The sequence below is a fragment of the Bipolaris sorokiniana genome, assembly GCF_000338995.1.
Source record: "Bipolaris sorokiniana ND90Pr unplaced genomic scaffold COCSAscaffold_17, whole genome shotgun sequence".
NCBI lineage: Eukaryota > Fungi > Ascomycota > Dothideomycetes > Pleosporales > Pleosporaceae > Bipolaris > Bipolaris sorokiniana.
In genome coordinates this window covers 732,830-748,812 of record NW_006911911.1, presented here as the reverse complement: position 1 = coordinate 748,812, position 15,983 = coordinate 732,830, and the positions used below count along the sequence as shown (strand labels likewise).

The 15,983-nt window shown below is 50.9% G+C and overlaps 8 protein-coding genes across 8 annotated transcripts; 5 read left to right on the top strand and 3 right to left on the bottom strand.

Moving 5' to 3' along the window:
- Positions 1-23: 23 nt before the first annotated feature.
- On the bottom strand, positions 24-1,207 carry COCSADRAFT_30851 (uncharacterized protein; the record flags this gene model as incomplete). The annotated part of the gene is made up of 3 exons (XM_007706633.1): positions 24-107; positions 171-518; positions 620-1,207. 3 exons carry the CDS (start codon positions 1,205-1,207, stop codon positions 24-26), a joined length of 1,020 nt encoding a protein of 339 aa, XP_007704823.1.
- Positions 1,208-1,701: 494 nt separating this feature from the next.
- COCSADRAFT_153118 (uncharacterized protein) lies at positions 1,702-3,554 on the bottom strand (the record flags this gene model as incomplete). The annotated part of the gene is made up of 3 exons (XM_007706931.1): positions 1,702-2,540; positions 2,591-3,341; positions 3,393-3,554. The coding sequence occupies 3 exons, from the start codon at positions 3,552-3,554 to the stop codon at positions 1,702-1,704; spliced, it is 1,752 nt and encodes a 583-aa protein (XP_007705121.1).
- An 869-nt stretch (positions 3,555-4,423) lies between these two features.
- On the bottom strand, positions 4,424-5,315 carry COCSADRAFT_101906 (uncharacterized protein; the record flags this gene model as incomplete). The annotated part of the gene is made up of 3 exons (XM_007706930.1): positions 4,424-5,077; positions 5,126-5,187; positions 5,246-5,315. 3 exons carry the CDS (start codon positions 5,313-5,315, stop codon positions 4,424-4,426), a joined length of 786 nt encoding a protein of 261 aa, XP_007705120.1.
- A 307-nt stretch (positions 5,316-5,622) lies between these two features.
- COCSADRAFT_128065 (uncharacterized protein) lies at positions 5,623-10,941 on the top strand. Its single transcript, XM_007706929.1, has 12 exons — positions 5,623-5,898; positions 5,951-6,020; positions 6,074-6,328; positions 6,376-6,554; positions 6,600-7,285; positions 7,353-7,456; positions 7,527-7,627; positions 8,319-8,423; positions 8,507-9,181; positions 9,240-9,494; positions 9,545-10,251; positions 10,300-10,941. Exons 1-12 carry the CDS (start codon positions 5,851-5,853, stop codon positions 10,457-10,459), a joined length of 3,345 nt encoding a protein of 1,114 aa, XP_007705119.1. The 5' UTR covers positions 5,623-5,850; the 3' UTR covers positions 10,460-10,941.
- An 877-nt stretch (positions 10,942-11,818) lies between these two features.
- COCSADRAFT_102048 (uncharacterized protein) lies at positions 11,819-12,121 on the top strand (the record flags this gene model as incomplete). The annotated part of the gene is made up of 1 exon (XM_007706928.1): positions 11,819-12,121. One exon carries the CDS (start codon positions 11,819-11,821, stop codon positions 12,119-12,121), a length of 303 nt encoding a protein of 100 aa, XP_007705118.1.
- Positions 12,122-12,393: 272 nt separating this feature from the next.
- On the top strand, positions 12,394-13,297 carry COCSADRAFT_258165 (uncharacterized protein). The gene has a single exon (XM_007706927.1). The coding sequence runs from the start codon at positions 12,665-12,667 to the stop codon at positions 13,223-13,225; it is 561 nt and encodes a 186-aa protein (XP_007705117.1). The 5' UTR covers positions 12,394-12,664; the 3' UTR covers positions 13,226-13,297.
- A 412-nt stretch (positions 13,298-13,709) lies between these two features.
- On the top strand, positions 13,710-15,024 carry COCSADRAFT_175927 (uncharacterized protein; the record flags this gene model as incomplete). Its single annotated transcript, XM_007706926.1, has 2 exons — positions 13,710-14,119; positions 14,160-15,024. The coding sequence occupies 2 exons, from the start codon at positions 13,710-13,712 to the stop codon at positions 15,022-15,024; spliced, it is 1,275 nt and encodes a 424-aa protein (XP_007705116.1).
- Positions 15,025-15,068: 44 nt separating this feature from the next.
- On the top strand, positions 15,069-15,647 carry COCSADRAFT_42902 (uncharacterized protein; the record flags this gene model as incomplete). Its single annotated transcript, XM_007706721.1, has 1 exon — positions 15,069-15,647. A coding segment is annotated over one exon (579 nt), but the record flags the coding sequence as incomplete, so codon positions are not given.
- Between the last annotated feature and the right edge of the window lie 336 nt (positions 15,648-15,983).

Here is a 15,983-nt window from a genome sequence, read left to right as displayed (position 1 = left end):
GAGTTCAACTTTGAAGTTCGTTATCAGGGAGCCAATATGCCCGCGGCAACCCAATCTTCCTTTTTACAATACTCCTTCAAGCTCATTGTCGGAACGTGTACGCCCATCTAAAAATCAATCAATCGTTAGCTGACAACTCCAAATCACGCAGCAAGACCTTTCATCCTCACCTTTTCCAGATCCCACGTCATCAACGTATCCTTTTGATTTGCATTGTACCCCCAAGTACTCGAAAACTCAAACATTTCTCCAATCTCCTTACCTGCACCTCCAGGTATTTCCTTGTCGAAATCCTCAACGCTAACTTGCTTGTAACTAGTCTTCACCCCAGTCACCTCACCCCAAGTCTTGATCCAATCCGGCCATGTGCACCATTCGCTCGCAGCCATGACCGTCGACCCTGGAGGCAGCTTCAACATGGCTTGTACAAAAGGACCAACATCCGTCCGGGGATGGAGATGCGGTATCAGCGTATCCGGAGACGTCGGAGACTGCATCTGAACCGAGCCATCAGGCAACTATACGTATACCTCTTCATTAGCAATTTCTTCCCCAACCACCACTTCCAACGTTTCCCCTGCATATTGCCATGTGGAAGAATGACACATGATACACATACCTTTGCAAACCACCGATTAGGCATATACCTCCAACTCGTATAAAAATACCCCGTATGCAAGTAACTCGTCTTCTTGGCGACCTCCGGATACTTCTCCTTCACATACTTTGGAAAAACATCTGCCTTACCATCAAAATGCCACAACTCTTTATACTTAGCTTCGCTGCTCTCGCGGGCGTTGCACAACGTACTCGCCACAAACCCCACCTCATCCAGTCCGTCCACAACTTTCGCTACGGCATCTACGATATTGCGTCCTTGCTCGGCTTCAAGCTCGTACGCCAACCGTCCAATTGGTATGCCGAGCTCCGCTGCGCGAGCAGCGTTGGAAGGAGTGAAGAACGGAGTCCAGAAGTCTGTGGCGCTGAAGATCAAATTTGCGCCGTCAAAGGCGCGCGAGAGAGAAGACGGGTCGTGTAGGTCTGCTTGTATCATCTCGATGCCGAGGGAAGAGAGGTGCTGCGAGGTGGGCGAGGTGGGGTGGCGGGTTAGGCCGCGGATGCGCCAGGTTGGGGAGGAGAGGAAGGTGTGAGCGACGGAGGAGCCTTGGTTGCCGGTTATGCCGATTATGACGATGAGTTTGGACATTTTTTGGCTGATATATCTGTTTTGTTTTGTGTTCTGTCTTTTTTCTGTTGTTGTTGTTGTTGTGTCTTTTGGGTGATGTTAAGTTTGGGGGCGGAAATGAGGTCGAGATAAACGAACATGAGTGGAGACGACGGGAAGGATTGAGTGCCCCACGTGGGAGTTTCAAGGGTGGGAATGGGTTGTGTGCTTGGTGTGTCTTTGGCGTGTTGGAATGAATGTTTTGGAGAGAACCGATGGGTTCAATTGCTTCATTGTTTTGGTCGACGCCGCTGTTCCAGTATATGTACTTGTATGTTGTATTTATTTGAGGTGGTGTGATTCACGAGGCAGGTTACCTAAAAATACACACCCCAATACAGAGAATAAACATGATTGCCTTCACACTCGCAGAGAGAAAGAAACAACTCTATACTGTATTGTAAAAGTAACTACACACAACCTTCTCGAAACCCTCTATGACTTTAATAAGCCATCATCTCCCTCTCCCTAACGTTTCAACTCCCTTCATTCGCCCCATTCACCCCCTCTTCCCCAGGCACATCCACCAAACTCCCCAAACCCTCCGTTTCCTTCATCCTCTTCTGCCACGGCAACAACTCCGCCGCCGCCCTCACAGCTCCTACTTCCCCCCGTTCCCTCCTCTCCCTCCACCCCTCAATCTCCTTCTGCTCCACAAAATTCCCATGCAACCCCAACCTCAACTTAACCGGCAAATGCACCACAGCCAACGGCCCCTGTTCCAAATTCCTCGCGTCAAAAATCATAATGTCGTTTCTCAGCACATCCAAATGATTCAACAGCGCAATGATGTATCCGTCTCCCTCTTCAAACTCCCCCTCCCTGTTTTCCCCTTCCAATGAAGAAGAGGAAGACCGCCTCGGCACAAACACCGGCTCCTGAAACGTACACGTCGGACCCGCCCAGTACATATCTTTGCGTCCAGTATCCCACTCATAATGCCCCAGTACATTAAACAGCCCACCAGCTGGCGGCCCACATTTCGCCCCGTCATACGGTTTGGTGGGATCGATATTACACTGCCAAAAGTGATTGTACTGTTTGGTCAACACTCTATCATCTATACGCGAGAACTCGCCGTTTATACCAAACACTTTATGCGGCTGGACGCGTGTATGCGTGGGCGTTTTGGGGTCGAAGATCCAGCGGTAGGTGTCTGAGACGAGTTTGTTGCGTTGTTGGAGGGTGGATGGGGTGGAAGGGGGAGGAGGGTCGGGCGGGAAGAAGAAAAAGACGTTGTCGGAGGCTATGGTTAGGTCGACTACTATATTGCCATCGGGGGTTTCGTAGGAGCCGGCTATGTGGCCGTGGAAGCCTAGGGGGTGTTAGAAGAGCGACACGGGAGGGGGTGGGGGATATAAGTACCGTTGTCTGCGCGGAGCCAGATGATGTCGTCGGGTTTGCCGTTTCGACGTGGGACGATGCCGTACCATTGGTCTTCATTCGGGTCCCAGGCAAAGTGGTTTCCGCCTTTTTTGAGTCGGTCTTCGCTGACTTTGATGGGAGTTAAGGGGAAGACTAGGTAGTTCTTTGTGATGGCACAGTCGTGGATCATGCCGGAGAAGGGTGCTTTGTACCAGCACTCTTCTGTCTTCTTCCCGTCTTTGTCGATCGTGTAGACGACGATGTCACAGCTAGCGTCGTAGCCGTTGCCTCCGGCTTGATAGCCGTAGCAAACCATTTCTCCAGTGTCTGGATCGAACTTGGGATGTGCGGTAAACGTGGGAGATTGCACTTGGCCGTCAAAGTCGTAGCGGCCGATTGTTTCGAGAGTGACTGGATCCATGGCGAATGGTGGACCGTCTTCCTTCATTGCAAGAAGAACACCCCGCCAAAAGATTACGTTGGTATTTGACGCGGTTCTTATGATGCCCTTTACCATTTCGTTGTCGGTATAAGGGTTCCTGTACCGACCGAGCAATGCGCGCCGGGCTTTTGTCTCTGCTTTGAAACGATCTGTATGTACATATCGTTGTCGAAAGTCAACATGGCCATTTTCGAACCGAAAGGCAGATACAGAGCCATCACCATTGAAATGTATATCTTCTTCAAAAAGAGGCGGAAAGCGGTGGTCCGGCTGTATGCGAAAGAAAGTGCCATTGATATCTTTTGGAATCTATGGTTGCTGAGAACAACCCTGTTTATGTACCTGAATTGCTCGACTTACTGTGCCAGTAGTTTCTAGCTCAAAAATGTCTGCCTCGAGTCGGGATGGCTTGTTAAAGCCCTTGAAAAACGGAGTATCTGGGAATTTGACTTGATCGCCATGCTTTTTGCCTTCCTGATAAGCCGCAGGTACTGGACTTGCTAGGGAGAAAATGCGCGCCATGATGTACCATCACCTTGTTCCATTCAGATACTCGCCAGCACCCTGCCATCTAATACTCGAATCTGAAATCACTATTTTGATTGCAGTACACTCCATTGGAACCAAATTCCTTGCGCTGCTTCGGTACACTGGAAAGAACGGATGTGGGGTATCTCACTTGCGGGGTAGCTTACTGGGTACGGGTCTCGGCTAGAATGGTGAAGGTCGGAGTGATAAGACCGGATGATATCAGTAGCGGCATGATGTACGCGAGGGGTACATTTGCTTTGTAAGGGTACTAGCGCCTTCGTTGTCTTGATTGCAATGATGCAGTACATCAATAGTGTTGAACACATGATATTGGATATCCAGCTTCCAATTGTACTGAGCTAAGTCGGCTAAAAATGATCGGTCGTAAGGGTCCCAATGTAATGGTGCATTCGCCAAGCAAAGCATCACTTTCTGCTTGGGGATAGCGTGACATTCGGTACTTGACTTCTATGACATCTACGTAGGTGTAGGGCGAACAGAGTCAATGACTTGTCTTGAACGAAGACTGTGTAACACATCCTTTATCCGGTGCAGGGGAAGTAACAGAACCACGTGTCCCACATATATCGTATGCAAAGAAGCATTACTACATTTTTCACTAGTGTGTACAGTGTCCCGTTTACAATGTCAGACAATTACAGCATTCAGGGTCACGTAGATTTGTAGAAAGATGCTCGAAGCAATATCTCCACATATTCAAATAGTTTGGTATGCATAGATGTATGCTGGGACATTGCCAAGGAAATATAGGAATAGTAGAAATGCTTGATTTGTTGTGTAGTCGAAAAGACACTATCACTGCAGGGATTTATGCCACCTATTATATCTCGTATCTCAATCTACGGTGCACCGTTCACTTCCGACCGAGGTTTACTTAACACTAACGGGGGGGTACTTGTCGACGGGTCCTTCCCGTAATGGGGCGCTCTCAAATCGTCGTCTGCAACCTGCTCACCAGTGACGGGATGAGTGTAGTGGAACGGCACAACGCGGGTATCCGGCCAGAGCATTGGATTTTCACACAAAACATCTGGTCCGAGGGGATCCTCCGGGAAGGTTGTTTTCGGGAATGGCACGTGATTCGGTTTGGTGTAGGACCAACCTTTGTCAAAGGGCGCATGCCAAAAGGGAAAATACTTGAGTCTGAAAATCTTCCAAACGCCGTTTTCTTTGATGTACTCGTTCTCGTACACGCCGCTTTCCCACCATTGTACCAGGCCGCGAGGGTGTGTGTCCTTGATGCTTTCGTGTGTGCCGGCGGACATCATGCTGCGGAAGCGACCCTTTGCGCGAGTGCCTTCTGCATTGACGTCGACTATGCCCTGCATTTGAGGGTGATCGAGTAAGAAGCCGTGAACGGGTCCGTTTCGTCCAGCTACAAATATTTTGGCGAAGCGGCCAACGTAGAGGCGCCTGACGCCCGCTTTGCCATCATAGCGGCCTCCAAGAAATTCAACACAGGTATCTGGGTGGTCGGAGAAGAGATCGGTAACCTGATGTTATGAGCAACCAAGTCTTGCACATATTACATGGCTACCTACCTCTTTGTAGAGACATTTGTCGAGATAGTAGCCGTATGTGTACTGAAGTTTGCGAACGTCCTCTTGGTCTAAGGTGGGGTCAGCGTTTTGAAGCGCGAGTGATGGTTGACTAAGCCGCACCACTCAGCCGCGTCACCTGCGACTGCATCTTCTCTACCATAGCCTTCAGCTGCTCAATTTCAACAGTCATTATCGTGGTTGTCTTTTGGAGAAACTAGGGTGTAAATGCGATTCAATGTCGCGGCCATTCTTCACTTTTTAATATCAATGGTACACGATTTAGTACCTAACGCAGAGCTGTCCGATCTGTCACCACCACGACTATGAGGAAGATCCCGTGCTATCCCCACGAATAGGGTCGGTCAAAGAGTCGGCGTTATGAATGCGAAATGCGCGAGAACAGCGGTTATACACTGCCGATGGGACTATTCCCTAAGGAGTTTGTGGAGCATAACGGCAAAGCAAGATTGTGGTGGGGTCATGCACCACAAGTAATCCCAGCTTCAGCTTGCTAGCGTTTTTCGACCTAGAAACCACCACCGTCGCTGATATTCATTGGGACGTGCTGCAGCAATATCAGAGGTTAGCTTATCAGTATCCAGTCGATCTCCTGTGGGATCAAACTAACAAAGACTTGCTGGATACTGTTTGCCTTTGTGAGGTGCAGCGACCGAAGTACAGCCGTAGTAACAGAAGAGCTGCGTCATTACATTTGATATTCCAACATGGACCTTCCAGAGAAGATTGAGACGCGTTTGTTCATCAACGGAGAAGTCAGTCACAGAGAACTGGTAGAACTGAACACTTGGGCTGACCCTTTCACAGTTTGTTGAGTCGTCAAATGGCAAAACATTTGACATTGTCAATCCATCAACGTTGAAGCTCGTAGCCAAGGGTTAGTTTCATTGAGCCTCTTTGGGGAGACATGTTGGCTTAAGAAGACCACAGTACACGAGGCATCTGAGCAGGACACAGACAATGCTGTAGCCGCAGCAAAAGCTGCTTTCCCTGCATGGTCTGCACTCTCTCCCGACCAAAGGGCCCAGCATTTCAAGAAGCTGGCAGCACTGATCCGAGAGAACAACGATGAGCTAGCGGCGTTGGAAGCAAGTTCGATGGGTCGCCCGGTGGGAGAGTTTTTTGATGCATACGCGGCGGCGGCAAAGTGGGATCGCTATGCGGAGAGCGGATACAATGTGCAAGGTGAGAATGTCAGTACATGACGGAGTTGAGATACTGACGTGAAGCAGGAACTACCAGTGTTCAGACTCCGGGGTTCATCAACATGACACTACGTCAGCCCTATGGAGTCGTTGCTGCTATTATCCCATGGAACGTGCCCTTGTTTTTCCTAGCAAGCAAGCTTGCTCCAGCTTTGATTGTAGGAAACACAGTCGTCCTAAAGAGCTCCGAGAAGGCTCCCTTGACTGTGAGTGATGGGTTGAATATTTACGTCAAAAGCTAATGGTATCAGTCTGCCAAAATCGCCGTGCTGGTAAAGCAGGCTGGGTTCCCGCCAGGCGTCATCAACATCATCACTGGGTTCGGAAATGTCAGTGGTTCCGTGTTGAGCCACCACATGGACGTCCGAGCTCTGACATTTACTGGGTCGAGCCGGACTGGAAGGATCATCCAAGAAGCGGCGGCAAAGTCCAATCTGAAGCAAGTCTACCTGGAGCTCGGGGGCAAGTCGCCGGCGGTCATTTTCGAAGACGCGGACATGGAGAAGGCGGTCAAGGAGACAGCGCACAGCATTCGATGGAACAGTGGGCAGGTGTGCATGGCTAACTCGCGCATCTACGTGCAGAATTCGGTGGCGGACCGGTACATTGAGCTTTTCAAGCGAAACTTTGAGACTGAGACCAAAATGGGAGATCCACTAGCAGCGCCCCAAGAGGGTATCAATCACGGCCCGCAGGCAGATGGGGCGCAACACAAGACAGTGCTGCAATACCTAGAAAGTGGGAAGCAGTCTGGCGGAGAGCTGATTACGGGAGGGAGTGCGCCGTCTGATCGCGAAGGGTACTACATTCAGCCGACCATTTTCAAGAACACGCCTGAGGAGGCGAAGATTATGAAGGAGGAGATTTTTGGGCCGGTGGTCAGCATCAATGTCTTCAGCACTGAGGAGGAGGCTCTGGCCAAAGCCAACGCGACAGAGTTTGTTCCCTCCCCCTGCCTTCTCAGCAACGCTATGTGAAACTGATGGTGACTAACGACGATGCAGGTTCGGGCTCTACGCGTCGGTATACACCAAGGACATTGACCGGGCAATGCGCTTCGCAAAGGGGCTGGAGGCTGGGACGGTGGGAATCAATTGCACGTCGCCAGGTGAGTTTCTGATGTTGATAGGGCCTGCAGGGATATGGATGCACCAGGCGGTTGCTAACGCGAGAGACAGTGACGGGCACGGACATGCCGTTTGGTGGATACAAGTCGTCGGGGTCTGGGCGGGAAGGAGAGCCTCTGTACTCGCTCAACAACTTCTTGGAGACGAAGAGCGTGCTGATCAAGATGGGGTAGAGAGTGGTGGTAAATGAATGTATACTATGTAGAGTAGTGGAAGGGGGTGGCGGTGGTGCATTCCGGCCAATCGGCGGGTGTTGCAGGGTGGCTTTGCGGGCGAGAACGAACCAGGCGCCGAGCACGCAAACCCATGCACGCGTGAATTGGAATCCTTCTCTTTTGCACCCGTCTCCTCCACTGAAGTGGGCAACATGCTCCGCTGCGTTTCCCTGGACTGCTGCAGGTGTGCCGAATGAGCCCACTGCGTCGCTGCTAGAGCCATTAATAGTGTCGTCTGGTCGCGCCGGGCTGCCCCCCCGGTGTCCTCGGAACGATATGGCCGAGTTGGCCGCCCCGCAACCTCCAGCGCCTGCGCCTGCGCCTGCGCCCGCGTCGAGCAGAGGACCCAACGGCCATCGTGTGCACAGCAGCTGTGACCGCTGTCGCAGCAGAAAAACAAAGGTACGCACACACCACAAGTAACTATGTACACACGAGAGACCCGCTCCATCCGCCGCCAAGCAGCTAACCGCCGCCCGTAATCCGCAGTGCATCGATCCCAGTACGACTTCCCACTGCTCTGACCTGACTACTTACTCACCCGCCCGTCCACTCATTCACCCACCCTACCGCCCGCTCCCCAATGGCCACCAAAGCCTCTCTCCCCTCTGCTGACACGTCCCCATAGTTCCCGGCCCATGTCGCTACTGCGCCCGCACAGGCGCTGTCTGTACCATTGCCACGCCCAGGCGCAAGAGGCCCTACTACCATGTCACCGAAGAGGAGTACCAGTGTGCTATGCGCATCCTCGAGCACTTCTTTCCTGGCCGTGAACTCAATCTCCAATCCCTCCGCGCCATTGCTAAGGCTATCAAGGATGGCTCCTTTCACGCCGACCCTGTCCAGCAAACTGACGGTCTCTTCGCCAGCAACCAGGCATCGCCCGAAGATGGCGACAGTGTTGACAATGGCGAGGAGCAGGACGTCAGCGAGCTGCATGAATCACTCGGCTGCATGATGAAGGACTCGCGCGGCAAGTTTCGTTACGTAGGAGCCCACAGCGAGATTCCCTTCAATGCCGTCGTGGCTACCTTGGGCATGCAGCGGAAGGACCCATCGATCATTCCCACTCCAAAAGTGGGGGCGTATCCACCGACCCTTCCTGTAGCATCACCCTCTACTGATTCGGGTGCCGAAGAGAGCTACTATCTCCCCAGTCGCCATCTATGTGACATTTACATTTCTCGCTTCCTCGAAGATGTCCACTGCACATACTGGCTCTACCCCGTCGAAGCCCTGCTGCGCCGGGTTGACAACACCTATTCCGAGTCAGCCGAGTCTTCCTCCAGCTCATGGATGTGCTCCCTGTACACAATCTTCGCCATTGGAGCAGCAAACTATGTCGGCAACAATGGCAACTCCCCGCCGCCAGACTGGCCTGCCGCCATGGACGTAAAAACATCAGAGGATTACCTTGCCCTTGCCAAACAGCTCATTCCAGTCGTCTACGATGAAGCTGACTTGGACAGCATCCGTGCAATGGCCATTATGGTAAATCCATCTCAACAACAACAACCCACCCTGTCAAACGTGGCTGACCGCTGTCTAGTCTATTGCAATGGAGAATCTTTGCTCGAGAGTCAGCGCCTACCTGTACATGGGAGCCGGTGTGCAAATGGCCTTCTCCCTAGGTTTGCACCGCGACCAGGTCGACGAGTCAGCCACCGCGCTTGACCAGGAGCAGCACCGTCGTATTTGGTGGACTTTGTTTCAGCTAGACCAAGAAATCTCGTCAAGGGGTGGCTGCCCGACCATTGTAGATGAGCGCTTTACCAAGGTTACGACACCTATGCCGTCTGAGCGGGTATGGCCAATATCGTTGATTCTGAATGTCCACATACTGATGTGTCGTAGGCTGTATATCCAGGGCTGCACACACCTCTTTCGTGGATGGCCACATCAGTTTCTCTCTGTCGCTTGAGGCGCGAAGTCATCCAGGCCGTTTACATGGAGCGTTCGTCGAACTCGATATCCTTTTCGACAATCTCAAACTCGCTCCTGCTGCTACAGAAATGGTACCGTCAAATGCCAGCACATCTGAAAACTGACGTGCCCGCACCTCCAACGTACAGGCGTGCAATCGCAGTCCTGCATCTACAGTATTGGAGTACCAATATCCTCTTGACACGACCTTTTTTGCTCTACCTGGTCATCAAATATGGCTCACTGGTGTCAAGTAAAAAAATCTGGTTTGAGCGCATGGGAAAAACGTGCATCGACGCAGCACAGAAGAGTATTGCCATCTTGAAGCAAATGGCCAAGGACAGCGTGCTTTCTAGCTTGACGGCTTTTGATAGTACCTGCATCTTGCGCTTAGTCATCGTATTTATTCTGGCCTATGTTCACACCAGATTACCGCAATACAGCGAGCACATTTGGCATTTGGTGGAGCTAGTCAATGGCATGGAGCAGATTGGTTTTACAAAGATGGTATCTGAAGAAACACCCATACGCCTAGCGGATCTGGGAATACCAAAACATGTTCCAACCATCAATAACAATAATCATACGCCAGTCACTTTGGACGATGCAACAATGGCCCAATTGTGGGGCTGGGACTCGTGAGTTTTGCCGCGGAAAATTGCTGTCCCTGACTAACATCCGCACAGTAATTTCATGACTCCGCTGCAGATGCAGCAAAGCTTGGATCTCAACTTTGACGACTCAGGTGCTTTCGACATCAACACCGAGATTCTTGCATTCACCAACCTCAATGAAAACATTATCATTGACCCATCGCGTGCCTATCCACAATATAGGATGCAATGACATATTCCTTGGGCAATGACGCACCCCGATACAACCACAAATTGTACGTCTACCAACTGAGATGCGGGTCTGTTTTTTCCATGACCCCGTCAGTACCACTTGGCTGGAGCGTATCCCAGTAGATGGAAATGAACAAGGACAGACCTTCGCACCGTTATGCACTTTTGTCCACAGGAATACTCGAGGTTTACGTTCTCGTGTAGCATGGCCCGCTAGGATGCTACAGTGTGACGGCTTGATGTCGTGGCCTACCCAAAGAGTTGAAGCATATATGTGTATCAAAGAATTCAGAATAAGAATGCCTGTATCTAAGGGACCACGAGTTTACATGCATGTTGAATAGGTATGGATAAATATTATTTTCAACAGAACTAACGTGGATCCATGGGTCACGCAAATACCCCCGTGCCGCAAGTATCCTACACATTCGATACCTTAGATGTTTTAATATTGCCTTTATTGTTCTATAATACTATACGCATATTCTCTAGACTTCTTCCTGTTCGATAACGGCTTGTGGCGAAAAAACACATAGTGATGAGCTGTGCTGTCGCTCGTGCATTTCTATCCGCTGGAAGCTGCATCACGTTTACACCTCAGTATTAGTAGTATAGCTTAAGGTACCACCTATATCGGGATGATAGGTGAATAGAATGATTATAGGAGAACATATCCCGAGACTTGTACAGATGCTTAAACTTAAGAAAATATATTCCGGATTTTTCCGTGAACAAGACTTGATCTCGCGCCTTGACCGCTGAGTTTAGCGCGCTTACATCATATCTTGGCATACCATATCGTACGGCGTCTGTTCTTAAGCTAGCTTGATAGAATCGAAGTGTGGCGCACGCTTCTCGAAGCATCGACTTTGGTCACGTACGTACTATCTTTAGCACGAACGCGTTCCGTTGTTCCGGTCGAGCAGTGCGGAGCTGCGCTGTGTGTCGTGCTGGCCTGAATAGCAGCATTCGCAACACCACAGCAAACATGGAGCCAGCCAGTCAAGTGCTAGCGCAAACTAACCCTATAGATGTGCCTGCGGACCGGCCTTCCCCCGTAGAGACTAAAGAAGAGATTCCCTACCATACCCGCTACTACCAGAAGCGCGGACGACCTTCGATGAAAGAGAAGGCTCAAGGCCAGCAATACCTCACCCCACCCGAGAAGAAAGCTCTTGTTGCTTTCATATTACGGATAAGTGCAGTCAGGACTCCTGTACGTGTGAAGTATATACCTACACTTGCCTTTTGCATCGCTAGCCGACGTGCCACGAAACGACCCTCCGAGCCACCGAAGAAGAATTGGCCTCAGGCCTTCCATCGCCGCCACCCACAGCTCAAATCGAGGAATAATAGGCCTATGCCGTGGGAGCGTCACGATAATAGCATATACGATAAGGTAGTACATTGGTTCGATATGATCAGGGAGGAACTCTGCAGACCAGACGTCTTGCCAGAGAACGCCTATAATATGAATGAGACAGGCATCATGCTTTCCATGCTTGGCTCTATCAAAGTCCTGGTATGTAAAGGTGATGGACGGGACTATAGAGGAACTGGCACAAAGCGGACGATGGTAACTGCTATCGAATGCGTGTCAGCAAGCGGTGAGTATCTCAATCCGATGATAATCTGGCCTGCATCTACCCACAGGAGCAACTAGACGACGTACCCTACTCCTAGATGGTTCTATGCTCTTTCTAAAACAGGTTACAATAACTCTTTTATTAGCCTGGAGTGGATTAAACAAGTCTTTGACCCTCAGACTAAAGCTCGTGCTAATGGGAAGCCACGGATACTCATCTACGATGGCTTTGGGACACATGAAACCCTCAAGATTATCGAATTTTGCTTAGAGAATAACATCATCCTATGTAGACTACCCTCCCACACGTCTCACAAGACATAACCCTGTGACGTGTCAGTTTTTGGGCCATTGAAAACAGCGTACCGAGATGAAGTCGAGCGCCGCTACCGTAGAGGTCTGACGAATATCAACAAAGAACACTTCACTGCCATATACAGTCGTGCGAGAGAAAGGGCGATGACGAAGAAGAATATACTTGCTGGCTAGGCAAAGACCGGCCTCTTTCCTTATAACCCTTCGAGGGTTCTTCGTGATATCGTAAAGCCAGACGCTCCGCTGACCATTCAGGTCTCCCACAATGTCGGAAGCACACAGAATGGAGTAACCCAGACACCAGTGATGCCCGTGTCATCAGAAGCAGTGGCACAACTGCTGAGCCTCATCAAGCAAGATTCTCATAGTGATAAGCCAATTGAATTACGTCGTCATAGACTGATTCAGAAGCTTGCCAACGCTGCCGAAAGGTCTATTGCCCAACAAGCCCTTGACCAGAATTATATTAGGCTTCTCAAGGCTGCCAATAACGAGGCTAAGACTCGCCGAAATACAAAGTCAGATATCCTGAAGAAGCCTGGGAAGAACGGCGAAGGACGAGTAATGAGACAGGAAGATCTCGAAGCAATTCGGGCGGACCGCGCAGAACGTGCTAAACAAGATGCTGTCAAAAAGGCTGTAGGTAAAGCAAAGCGCGGCCGGCCAAAGGCAACGACGCAGGCAGACGGAGGTGAATCAGGGAAGAAACGTGGTCGGAAGCGTAAAATTGTCGCGGCCGGAGGAGCTGTTCCAGATGAGCAGGAAGTAGGCGTGTCGGGACCCTCAAATAAAGCAGCGCAAGCAAGCGATGCGCTTATTGATCCGATGCTGGAAACGTGGAGAGCACCTGTGGCACAGATGTGGTGACGATAGAGGGACATACCGATCACGCTCAGCATGTTCCAGACATGAACGTAGACCTATAATGTGAAGGCAATTCTGCTTTAGCGCTTGTTCAACCTTCATGCTTGCCACCGCGCTGACATAGGCGGACCGGTCTTCCAGCATGCTGTGAGAAGCATTCAAACCACTTCCTTCATCAACAGCATGCTGATGCCTGTCTGGCGAGAACACTACCGCCTTGACATATGATAATTGCTCTGTAGCACGTTGCGAAAGAAGCCTGTCGCTGTCCCCCTCTTTCCTACTGTTCTGTCATTGCAGCTGAACTCCACCAATCCTTAGTTTGACCTTATCGATAAGATGTGCCGTCATGAGATTCGCACAGCAGGTCCTTGCTCAGCCTCACTCAAGCCGCGCACTCATCAGCCTGGTCGAACATCAACGATGTCACCTTGTTCGCAAGACGTCTTTCGCACATGCCTGCAGTCGACACTCAAACCCTTCCGACATGGATCCGCTGAGTGCCACGGCCAGCGTCATCGCTATCCTTCAGCTCTCAGCCAAAGTCCTTTCCTACTTGAACGACGTCAAGGACGCCTCCAAAGGCCGTGCGCAGTGCGCGATCGAAGCTAGCAATCTACACAACCTCCTGACAAACCTGAGATTTCGACTAGAAGAGGGACATGGCCACCAGCCGTGGTTCAGCGCAGTGCAAGCCCTTGCCGTCGAGAACGGGCCGCTCGACCAGTTCAAGCAAGCGCTGGAAACTCTGCAGGCAAAGATGACAGACGGAGGTCGGCTGAAGAAAGTCAACCAGGCGTTGATATGGAAGTTCAAGAAAGAAGAGGTCGACACCATCTTGGCTCGCATGGAACGACTGAAAACGCTGGTGGAGATCGCGTTACAGATGGATCACTTGTGAGTTTCCGTACTAGCACTACCCAACGACTAAGCTTAGACGCGCAAGAAAACTCTCCCAAGCTATCAAAGACGACACTGGCTCTATTCGCACGCACGTATCGGCTATCGAGTCTGCTGTTAACAAAGTGCAGCAGGTACAAGTCACCGCAACCCAGCGCATTCTTCTAGAATGGATATCGTCGAGCGACTATCCCGCTCAGCAATCGGACATCATAAAGCGCAGGCAGGAAGGGACAGGCCAGTGGTTCCTACATGCACCCGAAGTGGCAAGATGGCTCGGTGACGCCAAGACCACCCTCTTCTGCCCAGGAATCCCGGGTGCTGGCAAGACCATGGTAGCGGCTATTGCAGTCGATCAGCTTCTAGACTTGGCGCAAAACGGCGCATACGGAGTGGCGTACGTTTATTGCAACTACAAATCTCAAGCAGATCAGGACATCGTTAGCATATTAGCAGCCATCCTCAAGCAGCTAGTTCAGAGCCGGCCGTCAGCACTGGGTCCTGTGGAAAGATTACATCAGAAACACGCCGGCCGCGGCACGAAGCCATCGCTCGATGATATATACAGCACTCTTCGAGACGTGCTCACACAGTATCCGTACGTTCATATAGTCGTCGATGCGCTAGACGAGTGTCAGAACGAAACACGCCGGCAGCTATGCACCAAGCTCTTCGATCTACAGAAAGGAGCAGACATGCGATTAATGGTCACCTCGCGTTTTGTGCCAGATGTTGAGGACGCTTTTCGGCTAGCATCGAGACTAGAGGTAGAGGCTAGTGATGAGGACGTCAAGCAGTTCGTAGCTGGCCAAATACACCGGCTGCCCGGATGTGTCCAGCGCAGCGCAGCCCTGCAGAAATTGGTGCAGGAAAGAGTAGTCGAGGCTGTCGGCGGCATGTAAGTCGCTTCTCGTCTTTGCAGCGATACGCACTTACGTACTCGAGGTTTCTTCTTGCTCGTCTACACATCGATTCCCTATCAGACAACACGACAGCAAAAGAAGTCAAATCAACTCTCACTACACTCTCGAAAGGTGCAGCTGCGCTCAATGATGCGTACAGTGAAGCACTAGAGAGGATCGAAGGCCAACGAACTAGCCATTCTAAGCTAGCGAAGAACGTCCTAACGTGGATTACATTTGCGAAGCGACCGCTCACTACTGCTGAGCTATGCTGCGCCCTGGCAGTCGAGCCTGACGAGGTTGAACTCGATCCGGAAAACAAACCCGATGTGGACGACATAGTCTCTGTATGCGCTGGGCTTGTTGTTGTCGATCAGGAGAGCGCTATCATCCGCCTTGTGCACTACACCACGCAAGAATACTTTGAGCGTGTCAGCTCTAGGCTGAACCCAGATGGACAGGTGGAAATAGCCGAGACGTGTCTGACCTACCTATCGTTCAACGTCTTCGAAAGCGGCAGCTGTGCCACTGATGAAGAGTTTGAAGAGAGGCTGAGTCAGCACGAACTCTTGGATTACGCAGCCAAATATGGTGGTGAACATGCAAGATCTGTCGATGCTAAGGTTGCTTACTTAGCTTGCGAGTTAGTTACTCAGAGTGGCAAATTTTCGTGTGCAGCACAGGTACTATTCGCGCCTAGTTACAAGTACAGAGGGTACAGTAAGAATAATCCTGCTGTGACAGGTTTACATTGGATAGCAGGATTTGGATTGTGTAGTGCGGTGAATGAATTTCTGCGCAGAAAAGAAGACGAAACATGTGCAGTGAATGCGACAGACAGTAATGGCGAAGGCTCATTGATGTACGCGGCGAAACATGGACACTGTGCGATGGCTGAATTGCTGTTAGACAAGGGCGCCGAAATCAACGCCCAGGGTGGAGACTTTGGCGACGCACTC